Consider the following 12,362-nt stretch of genomic DNA (forward strand, 5'->3'; position numbering starts at 1 on the left):
TGATTATAACAGAAATAGAATCAATTTTGGACACCCAGTTTCCCCAAAAAATCAAATACAAACCCTATAAAAAAAACTATTCTGTGTTTATGACAAATAGCATAACATTTTTAATAGCAAGGAATTGGAAATGCAAAACGGCACCAACCCTAGAAATGTGGTCTTGTAGAGTTTCAGAGTTTCTAGAACTAGAGGAATACTATTATATGAAAATGACAGGATGGATGTGTACGCAGAATTGCTAAACACATGGGAATATTACCTCAAACCTAAACATCCATAGTTAGGAAGCCACAACATGCTAATACCTCCAAATACTTAGTACGTAACCAGATAGATCCTAGGTAGCCTGAGTAAACCCTTATAGACCAAAGCCATTGTTGCGCAGCACGTATATAGATGCCACAAATTTCACTAACTAGAGGGATAATAAAACACAACGACCAAAGAAGGTTGTCAACTCTTGAGCACATGAGCAGCCCTCTCTTTTCCTTCTCTCCCCTCTTTTTCTCTTATATACTTCTTCCCCCCCCTCTTTCCTTCCCACCCTCATATAAAATCTTATGTTTACTTTATGGAAAAAAGGGGGAGGCATTTCGGTTTTTATTATTTTTAATCTTATTAATATGTAAAATATTACTGGCGTTCTTATTTTGCTTTGAGGCAGCTGCGTCTCCCACATTGTATCATGCAAACTTTTTTTTTTTTTTCTTCAATAAAGTCAGTTTAAAAAAAAAAAAGGGATACAAAACCCAAAATGTTTGAACATTATTCAGACAGCGCATACAATTTTAAATAACTGTCCAATTTACTTATGCTCTCTAATTTTCTTTATTCTCTTGGTATCCTTTGTTGAAGTGGCAGCAACGTAAAACTCAGAGCTAACTGAACACACCAGGTGAGCCAACGACCATAGGCATTTATAGCTCCCAGTTGTCCGTTGCTGCTGCTATGTACATGTGCTTTCCAGCAAAGGATAACTAGAGAACACAAATAATAGAAGCAAATTGCATGTTCTATCACAAACACGAAAGTTTAACTTTGACTTTACTGTCCCTTTTTAAGTTTTAATTGTTGATATCAATTATGGATTTAAATTACCAATTCATTTTACTTTCCCAAGATGTCCCTTTTAAATTATACAGTGGTATATTTCAGTTCTTTTATTTCTTCTACAGAGCCTACCAATTTTACAGTTATCAGAGTCAATCTTAGATTGTGTAATCTGAAGAGACTATTGACTGCACTTATTCTGTTGCACTTTGATATTTATCTAACCACCTGCAAAGTGTAGGTGCACACCTATAATGTTGTATGTTTTATGGACTTGGTATACAGTGTTTGCCCTAGGACCTTTCTTGCGGGTGCACCATCCGGCTGATTTTACTGACCGCCCGGCTAAAATTTTAGCCAATGTTAAGCTAAATTAGCTAATATAAAAAAAAAGTTATTGTACGAATTGGCATTAAATATATGTATGTTAAATCATGCAATTAATTTGTGCTACTTCATAATTCCACTACTCACTTTCTTAAAGGGACAGTCTACAACAGAATTTTTGTTTTAAACGGTAGATCCCTTTTATTACCCATTCCCCAGTTTTACAAAACCAACACAGTTCTATTAATATACTTTCTACCTCTGTGATTACCTTGTATCTAAGCATCTTCTGGCAGTCCTCCGATCACCTGACTTTTTTTATTTATTATCTAGTGACTTGCATTTTAGCCAATTAGTGCAGTGTCTGCCACAAGCCACGGGCGTGATCACAATGTTATCTATATGGCTCACATGAACTAGCAGTATCCTGTTGGGAAAAGCAAATAAAAAAGCATGTGATAAGAGGCTGTCTGTAGTGGCTTAGAAACAGGCAGAGATTTAGAGATTTAAATGTTATAAAGTATATTAATATAACAATGTTGGTTGTGCAAAGCTTGGGAATGGGTAGTAAAGGTGTTGTCTATCTTTTTAACCAATAACTATTTTAGTGTAGACTGTCCCTTTAAGGAAATTGTTTGAGCAGCATGACATTTTCTGAACAATCTAAGGAGTGTAATACACCAGTACAAAATAATGGTATTGCAATGTGCAATCTAGACCACAGATTTATGGATAAACTGGCAAAATCCTTCTTTATTGGATTTGTATCAGATGCAGTCATCTTTTCATCGTGGTACTTTAGGCCATAAAAAGCAGCAAAATATTAAATATACACGCCAGGTTCTACATTTAAAGAAGCGGTTGGGAACAATGAGTGCATTCATAACCAATGAGCCTTCAGGTATGGCAGATGGTGCCAGTGACAAGCAAATTAATTTTGTGTTAACACAATTATGTAGGTTTAGAACTTTAAAGAGAATATTACATCATTACGAATTGTTTCTTAAAAACAAAGAGCATTTAATTTCTGCTGAATATTAATAGAGATGGTGTCAAACTATACATGCACAGAAACAGCAGATGTTTCCTACGGGATTTCTTGGCTTTACCCAGTTCCTGATGCAGACAACTGAAATAAATACATCTTATGAAGGAAATTATCTATTCTTCCCCAAATTATGTGGTGTCATTCAAGGGACATTAATTAATCTTTTAACACCGTTATGACATTCCATTCAGTCCTAACTGCACGGAATAGAACGTCTTAGCCGTTTGGCTGTCCTGAAGCCAACAGCGCTTCCATGATGGGATCGTGGTCCGGAGGGCGTGCCTAGCATCATAGGGACGCCCCTCGGACCCGATCCTAACATTGAAATCTCGCGATTGTGTGCACGGTCACAGGATTTCAATTTGTCTACATCAGAACGTTGTTCCGATTTAGACAAATTAACCCTGTCATCAAAGGGTTAAACATGGTATTACAATCTCAGTGAGTTTATATTTAGGAAAAGAAAAACAAAATTTTACATTTTCATTTATTTACTTTTGTCCACTTTTCCTATGCAGACTTCAGACATAGCACTGCTAATACACACATTCATTGGCTGCACGTTTTAGTGACTCATGTATAGCTGTCCCTAATTGGACTCAGTAGAGAAGGAAACTTGGGTTACAACATGGCGGCTTCGATTTCTTTATGGACATTAAAGCTTTCCATTTATTTCTTCAATATATAAACTACTACATTTTTTTAATGCATCTACATATTATCAGGCTGAACTTTGCTTTGAATATGTCATTATATATAGCATTTATATATTTTGCGTTTAATATCCTATAATAATTTGGGGTAACAGATGTCATCTATAAATCTGAGGATACCAATTGCTATACGCAATTGAAAGAGTGTACTTGGATAGCACTCAACAGCTTAAATTGAATACTAGCTTGTTGTACCATATGTGAAGAGGCCCTATAGAAGGCGAGTTTAAAACTTAACTTTTATTATAAATATTAAAAAATAAATTCTAAAAAATTCAGTCAGTGTGAAAGCGAACGATAGTGATTCTACGGGGGGATGGTACCTCCCTGATCACAATGTATTTGGTATATGGATCCCGGTATGACCTCCTGGAAATGTACCCTTAGTTACAGGGGGATTGTACAAATGTATCATATTTTCAACTTAGTTTGTGGTATATGTCACTATTACTGCACGACAACCCCTGTTATTACTGTTAATCTAAGTCCGGGGGTATCTGTGATACCAAGATCTCACCGTATAGGTTTACGTGGTACAATTCCCTTAGGAGATATGAGTTGGAAATAATTGTCACTTGTTTGTTACCTGGATTAAATGGGTACCCCTACTGGGAATCAATAGTGTCCTGTGAATTTCACCGCAGGCTATTACCCCACTTATGTAGGACTTCTAAGTAACTGGGCGTTATTGTGGTTTAGAAATACATTGTAATAGAGGTAATAATATTATACCACATTCTTATGTCAATGTTACTTAGATAAGCCGGTAAGGACCCTGGGTTGCCCGGAGTATGTTTGGGTCTGAAGAACCCTTTTATATTTCAACAGGTATATGCAAAAATTGAGGTGGGACCCTAGTGTAATATGATTCCCACTTATCAGGAAATTCATAAATGTTGGGAATTGAATGAATCTTTGTAGTCCGGGTTAGTTCCCCTAGTTTGGGATGTTAGGACCCTCAACGTCTTGAACACTGTTATTGCATAAAAGTCCCACTATGTAATAATTGATATAAAAGGTGTGGCGGAGCCTAAGTTATCACCATTACTGGCTGCTGTCCAATGTTTACCTTATCATTGGGAAACAGTTAAATGCTGAACTGAAAGTCAGTATTACTGTTTGGTATACGGATCCGGGTTTCAGCTAATAATGCCCTTCTTGGGGGTTTACCACCATTGGTGAACCAGTATCCATTCAGTTAATGCGTTATTTGATGAAATTGTGTTAAGGTGTTAGAGGAGTGCTTGATGCAAGATACTTTGTACAATAATGCTTCAAAAACATAGACACGCTAACTAGATACCTGTCTCAATTGGTTTAAAATAAAGGAATCGGATTGTAATTACCAGGGAGACGGTATACAGGGAGTGCAGAATTATTAGGCAAGTTGTATTTTTGAGGATTAATTTTATTATTGAACAACAACCATGTTCTCAATGAACCCAAAAAACTCATTAATATCAAAGCTGAATATTTTTGGAAGTAGTTTTTAGTTTGTTTTTAGTTATAGCTATTTTAGGGGGATATCTGTGTGTGCAGGTGACTATTACTGTGCATAATTATTAGGCAACTTAACAAAAAACAAATATATACCCATTTCAATTATTTATTTTTACCAGTGAAACCAATATAACATCTCAACATTCACAAATATACATTTCTGACATTCAAAAACAAATCAGTGACCAATATAGCCACCTTTCTTTGCAAGGACACTCAAAAGCCTGCCATCCATGGATTCTGTCAGTGTTTTGATCTGTTCACCATCAACATTGCGTGCAGCAGCAACCACAGCCTCCCAGACACTGTTCAGAGAGGTGTACTGTTTTCCCTCCTTGTAAATCTCACATTTGATGATGGACCACAGGTTCTCAATGGGGTTCAGATCAGGTGAACAAGGAGGCCATGTCATTAGATTTTCTTCTTTTATACCCTTTCTTGCCAGCCACGCTGTGGAGTACTTGGACGCGTGTGATGGAGCATTGTCCTGCATGAAAATCATGTTTTTCTTGAAGGATGCAGACTTCTTCCTGTACCACTGCTTGAAGAAGGTGTCTTCCAGAAACTGGCAGTAGGACTGGGAGTTGAGCTTGACTCCATCCTCAACCCGAAAAGGCCCCACAAGCTCATCTTTGATGATACCAGCCCAAACCAGTACTCCACCTCCACCTTGCTGGCGTCTGAGTCAGACTGGAGCTCTCTGCCCTTTACCAATCCAGCCACGGGCCCATCCATCTGGCCCATCAAGACTCGCTCTCATTTCATCAGTCCATAAAACCTTAGAAAAATCAGTCTTGAGATATTTCTTGGCCCAGTCTTGACGTTTCAGCTTGTGTGTCTTGTTCAGTGGTGGTCGTCTTTCAGCCTTTCTTACCTTAGCCATGTCTCTGAGTATTGCACACCTTGTGCTTTTGGGCACTCCAGTGATGTTGCAGCTCTGAAATATGGCCAAACTGGTGGCAAGTGGCATCTTGGCAGCTGCACGCTTGACTTTTCTCAGTTCATGGGCAGTTATTTTGTGCCTTGGTTTTTCCACACGCTTCTTGCGACCCTGTTGACTATTTTGAATGAAACGCTTGATTGTTCGATGATCACGCTTCAGAAGCTTTGCAATTTTAAGAGTGCTGCATCCCTCTGCAAGATATATCACTATTTTTGACTTTTCTGAGCCTGTCAAGTCCTTCTTTTGACCCATTTTGCCAAAGGAAAGGAAGTTGCCTAATTATGCACACCTGATATAGGGTGTTGATGTCATTAGACCACACCCCTTCTCATTACAGAGATGCACATCACCTAATATGCTTAATTGGTAGTAGGCTTTCGAGCCTATACAGCTTGGAGTAAGACAACATGCATAAAGAGGATGATGTGGTCAAAATACTCATTTGCCTAATAATTCTGCACTCCCTGTATATCTAGGAAATTCGTAAATGTTAGGAATTAAATGGATATTTGTAGTCCGGGTTTATTCCCCTAGTTAGGGATGTTAGGTCCCTCAGCGTCTTAAACACTGTTATTGCATAAAAGTCCCACTGTACAATAATCAAAAAATATAAATATAAGGTGTGGCGGAGCCTAAGTTATCACCATTACTGGCTGCTGCCCGATATTTACCTTATCATTGGTAAACAGTTAAATGCTGAACTGAAAGTAAGTATTGCTGTTTGGTATACAGATCCGGGTTTCAGCTAATAATGCCCTTCTTGGGGGTTTACCACCACTGGTGAATCGGTATCTATTTCGTTAATGCGTTATTTGAAGATATTGTGTTAAGGTGTTAAAGGAATGCTTGATGCACGATACTTGGTACAATAACACTTCAAAAAAATATATAAACATGCTAACTGGATACCTGTTTAAATTTGTTTGAAATAAAAGAATCAGATTGTAATTACCAGGGAGAGCGTATACAGTTATAATCTGTTCTTACCCATTTCGGGGACTACTTGGGTGATACCCACAACAAAATAATATACTTTATATATAGTTTGGTTAATATGTGACTCTTTAGACTAAATATTAAAAGTTGGTCCCACAATTAGCACTGTTATCACTGCTGGGTTACTTGTATTATATATTGGTACAATGGGATCGCTGGGAAAACAGAAATGGGAAAATATAATAAATCTGATTCGTTCCCCAGATGAATTATCCTGGTATTGTCCTCTATTTACAACGGGCAGTATTGCTATCTCGTTAAAAGGGGACAAAGGCTAGTCTCCCCCCTTCCCCTTAGCTCTATTCTGGATATAGACGTAATAAATGTACAGGTTACTGAAATACTGTAGGTATACGGCTAGCGGTTCCGTTTTCTAAGAGTTAATGTGGATTCTGATCTCCACTTCTCCAAGTGTCAACGGTACTAGCGTTATAACGTAACAGTTGGAGGGATACTTGGGTAAGGTAAATAATTCTGCAATATTCTGATTAAGTATATTTCATCCAGGCACACTTACAGACATACCGGTTTTAAATTCTAATAACACATTCGTTCTTCATATCACACTGCTGTTTTGGTTAAAAAGGAGAAATAGTCTCCACAAGCCCTGACATGTATCGTTCGCTTTCACACTGACTGAATTTTTTTAGAATTTATTTTTTAATATTTATAATAAAAGTTAAGTTTTAAACTCGCCTTCTATAGGGCCTCTTCACCTATGGTACAACAAGCTAGTATTCAAGTTAAGCTGTTGAGTGCTATCCAAGTACACTCTTTCAATTGCGTATAGCAATTGGTATCCTCAAGTCTGTTTCTCCCAGTGTACAGCACCTAAGTCCTAGATTATATTAGTTATCTCTGATAATCAATAAGAGATATTAATACTATCAGGGACACAGCACCAGTAGTGCAGTCGTTTCTTTCCTTTTCTCTTTCATATAAGGTCATCTATAAATCTGCTGTAGCATTATCCTGTTTTAGAAACCTGGAAGAACACGGTAGAAGTTTAATTTTCATGCTTGATTATGTTTATCGTTGTTCCTTGGTATCTGTACTTTTTATGAACACAGGCAACAGAAATATCAAGAATAATCGTTTCTAAAATGATTGCTGCGGTTCAGTTGGTTTGTGGTCCTTCTACATATTACAGCTGCACCAGCAGTGCTTAAAGTTTGCATTGAAAGTGACCACTTCCAGTTTTATATCTGATGAGATCATATATCTTTACATTCTTTACAATGCTGTGGTCTACAGAAGCAGAAATGGAAGGAGATTTTCTATTATTTTTGCAACATTAAATAATTTGCGCTATTTTTTGGGCAAAAAGCAATGAAAGACAGTTGCCTTTTGTTGCATTGCACACTGACACATAGACTCCTGGATACAGAAGTTAAAGGGACAGTAAAGTCATAATTGGACATTCATGATTTAGACAGAATACAATTTTAAGCAACTTTCCAATTTACTTCTATTATTTCATTTGCTGCCTTCTCTTTTTATCCTTTGCTGAAAGGTTTATCTAGGTAATCTTAGGACATTTAAAGGGACAGGAACCATGTCTGTGTACAAATGGGCTTTAAAGTGATTTGAAACCTAAAATTTGTATTTCATGATTCAGCTACAGCATACAACTTTCCAATTTACTTCTATTATCTAATTTGCATATTTTTCTTGGTATCCTTTGTTGAAAAGAATGCCTAGCTAAGCTGATTAGCTATGGGCTTATTGGTGGCTGCACATATATGCCTCTTTTCATTGGCTTACCGATGTGTTCATCTAGCTCCCAGTAGTGCATTGCTGCTCATTCAATAAAGGATATGAAGAGAATGAAGCAAAACTGAAAATAGAAGTAAAAGTGTGTCCCTTTAAGTACTGTGATTTCACTGGCTGGTAAAGCTAACTCCCACAGCTTTTTGGTGGAGACTAGCACACTTTCTTTAGTAAAGGCAAATCTGTTTCACAAGGAAAAAACTGTAATATGCTTTATAGTGCACTCTCTTAGGTGCAACAAAGGGGGAAAATGTCTCTTTAATCTAGAGAGACATTGATGAAACAGGAAATGGTTGGTGTAAGACATGTGAAACCCACAATTACAAACCTTTAGAAATTTGTATTATGTTGTTCTGGGTAAGAAAGCTTTTCAAACAAAACAGGAAAATTAGTTTGTAAAAATCATGGTCAACAATGCCTTTCATCAGCAAGAACAAGGGCTCCATTCCAGTGCACTAGAAGAGAAACGTGAAAACATTGTTTGGTTCCAATACAAGAACTGTCTCTATTTGAGTTTGTAAAACTGTCTGAGTATATACAGTATAAACCATCATATCTATCTATCTTTCTTTCTTTCTATCTTTATCTCTCTCTATCTCTCTATCTCTCTCTCTATCTCTCTATCTCTCTATCCCTTGTGATTGGCTAACTAGATGTGTTCAGCTAGTTGCCCGTAGTGCAGTGCTGTTCCTTCAGCAATGGATAACAAGAGAATGAAGCAAATTTAAATTGTTTAAAATTGTATGTTCGATCTGAATCATGAAAGCAAATGTTGGGGTTTCCTGTCCCTTTTAAAAGCATAGTAAACACCTATAGCTTTTGCATAAAAATTGTACTTGTGCCACACTTTCTAGAGAGGCTGAAAAGCAAATTCTGTAACTTTTTTAAATGCTGCAAATCTAAAAGCTGATATAGACATTTTGCAGCATTTTCTAGATAACAGATGTTGCTTGTTTGGCATCTCTAGTGTATGTGAGACAAAGCACAATTTTTACACAAAACCAGAACTGCTTAATGTCCTTTTAATTGTATGATACCATCTTCTGACCAGTAGTTTCATATTGCTTTTTTCCTTTTATTTTTTACTAGAACGAGCTAAGTGCAGCCACTCATCTAACTTCAAAACTTCTTAAAGAATATGAAAAACAGGTAAGTAAAATGAGTTAATTTTATTTTATGATCATCATTTATTGTATTACTGTGGTTTAGAACATTTTTAATTATATTTTGTTATTAACCATATGATATAAAATAGTTATCGAGTCTACTCATTTTGTATAAAATCTAATTACCTAAGAAAGAAGGGATTGCAAACGTTCTGGGGAAATCATTATACTTTGGGGCACATTTATCATTCTCGGATGGACAATGATTGCAGGTAGTTAACCGGTCTACCTAGGATTACACCGCCCCCAGCTCTTGTACAACCAATTGTGTGAGAGCAGGACTTGTCAGTCAACCCAGTTAGATTAACCCCTTAATGACCAGCGGCATACCCTGTACTATGTATCTTTATATGGGGATTGTTTTGCGGTCATACTGCGCTATTTTAGGAAGCCTGCAGGAGGGAGGGATGGTCCAAATGCAGTCTTGCCACTTGCCTCAAGACCCGCGCTATTATTATCAGAAAAGTCCTTATCGACCAGCAACAAACAGGGTACGTTCACCTCAGATGTAGTGGAGAGAATTTAGAAAGTAGCAATAAATCTGCCCCTTTCTATTTAAATTCCCCTCCCTTATTGTTTTATCAGCATCTCCCATAATGAGCTAGCTGTGCTGTTTTATAGCTTGTGTAGGTTTACCTTCTGCATTGTTTAGGGTAAGGTCAAACGCTAAAAGGTGCTGTGTTGTGCTGTAATCGCACAACATGGTCACTGTTGAGCACATCTATTACCTCTGCATTGTTCTCTTAGGCTAATGTGTTAATAAGTGATTTAAAAGGCAAAGCTGACAGACTGCATCAAAAATATTTCAAGCCAGGGAAATTACTTTTCTAAAAGTCAAAATTAAACTTTCATGGCTCAGACAGAGCAAAAGCTTTCTAATTTACTTTTGTTATCAAATTTTGTTCTCTTGTTACTCTTTGTTGAAGTACCATGCATGTGTCTTAAAGTGATAGTAAATTCTAACGTTTTAAGAATGCTAGGACTTACTAGCCCTAAAAATAAAGGCGACCTTCATTCATCAGTTTAAAAAAAAAAAAAAACGGTGTGAAAATTATTTAAATTGCCCCGGCTTCAGCGCTAACTCAAGCGCCTCCAGCTGCCCATGGACCAGCTCAGTTTTTCAATGAGGTGACGTTTGCACCTCTTAATTAGTGAAGCAGTGGAGTTGAGCACTCCTGTTCTAATGATAGTGCACGCTGCAAAAAAGGACCCACAAGGTTTTGAGGATAACTCTGTATGACCATATGGTTAGCACAACCATTAGCTAAGGGATAGAAACGTCATATCATTGAAAAAACTGAGCTGTGCCGTGGGCGGCCAGAGCCACTTAGGTTAGTGCTGAAGCCATGGCTAAATAAAGTTAACTTTCACACAGTTTTTTATTTTTAAACTGATGAATGAAGGTCGCCTAGTGGTGCGGTAAGTAGAATACACTTTCTAGAAAGTTGATTTATCGGTGCAGTAGCACAAGTATGGTCCAAGAAAAGAAATCCACTCCAGTTCTCTGACTATGGTAATTTAAGACCCCTACTAAGTGACCGGAACCCAGAGTTTGGGAAATTGGTATCACTTCATCAAGTCCATCCATCAGATTAACAGTTTTTTTAACAGCTAAGTAATTACTAAATGGGGGTTATAAGACTCTTGCACAGTGACTATCATCTTTATTAAAATTGTATTATCTTTATCTTCTGGTACCAGCTTTTAAAAGTTAAAACATTCTTTTAAGAATTGAATATCTTTAATTGCTTTTTCCTTTAGATTGTATTGTGTCATTATCTTTATTAGGAGTTGTGCACTGCTGGTCTGAACATTTTTTTTTTTTTATTCTATGCGTTACATTAGGTGGGGCACTGACGTTGGGATTATAGAACCAAGAGGGCAGTGACCTGAAAAGTTTTGGGAACCACTAATTTTAGATTAAGCGTGCAGTTTAAACAGCGCTATATAGTGATGTCGCGAACATAAAATTTTCCGTTCACGAACGGCGAACACAAATTTCCGCAAATGTTTGTGAACCGGGCGAACCGCCATAGACTTCAATAGGCAGGCGAATTTTAAAACCCACAGGGACTCTTTCTGGCCACAATAGTGATGGAAAAGTTGTTTCAAGGGGACTAACACCTGGACTGTGGCATGCCGGAGGGGGATCCATGGCAAAACTCCCATGGAAAATTACATAGTTGATGCAGAGTCTGGTTTTAATCCATAAAGGGCATAAATCACCTAACATTCCTAAATTGTTTGGAATAACGTGCTTTAAAACATCAGGTATGCACAAGGTTGGATACCAAGCTAGCCATGTCCCGTTCCTTGTCCTCACTGATGTCATTGAAGGTCTCTTCCTCCACCCAGCCACGTACAAGACCAAGGGTCCCCGAAAGGTGACAACAAGCCCCCTGGGACGCCTGCTGTGTTTGGTCTTCCACCTCCTCAAAGCCACCTTCCTCTTCAGACTCCTCTCTCTGCGTTGCCTCTCGCTGCGTTATTATAAGGTGTATTAAGTAGTACTATTCCTATCAGTTTAATCCATGTTATGTGCCTTTTTTTTGGTTTGGTTTTTGAAGCCACAGTGCAGCACCAGAGGCCAGAAAAATTAGGCATGTACACATGCCTGAAAAATTAGGTATTGTTGCAGCCGCTGCTGTAGCAGCGGCCAGAAAAATTGATGTTTGTTTCCCAGGCAGAAAGTGCCCTAAAACATTGCAGCTTGAACCCTAGTTGGTGGCGGATAAGTCACGCAAGTCATCCGGCATTCAGAGATAAAATACAGCAGCGTGTGGACCATTTTTAGCCCAAGGCAGGTAATCTCATCAGGCCTTTTTTAGTCTAATGTATCGCCCACT

The 12,362-nt window shown here is 37.8% G+C and overlaps 1 protein-coding gene across 1 annotated transcript in view; it reads left to right on the top strand.

Annotated features, from left to right (window-relative positions):
• The window catches only part of APPL1 (adaptor protein, phosphotyrosine interacting with PH domain and leucine zipper 1), a 137,298-nt gene that overhangs the window by 15,623 nt on the left and 109,313 nt on the right, over nucleotides 1–12,362 (top strand). The window contains exon 3 of the mRNA XM_053720852.1: nucleotides 9,440–9,499. Within this exon, the coding sequence (XP_053576827.1) occupies nucleotides 9,440–9,499 (60 nt within the window). The remainder of the gene's footprint in view (nucleotides 1–9,439; nucleotides 9,500–12,362) is intronic.

The sequence above is a fragment of the Bombina bombina genome, chromosome 7 (assembly GCF_027579735.1).
Source record: "Bombina bombina isolate aBomBom1 chromosome 7, aBomBom1.pri, whole genome shotgun sequence".
In the NCBI taxonomy this organism is placed as follows: Eukaryota; Metazoa; Chordata; class Amphibia; order Anura; family Bombinatoridae; genus Bombina; species Bombina bombina.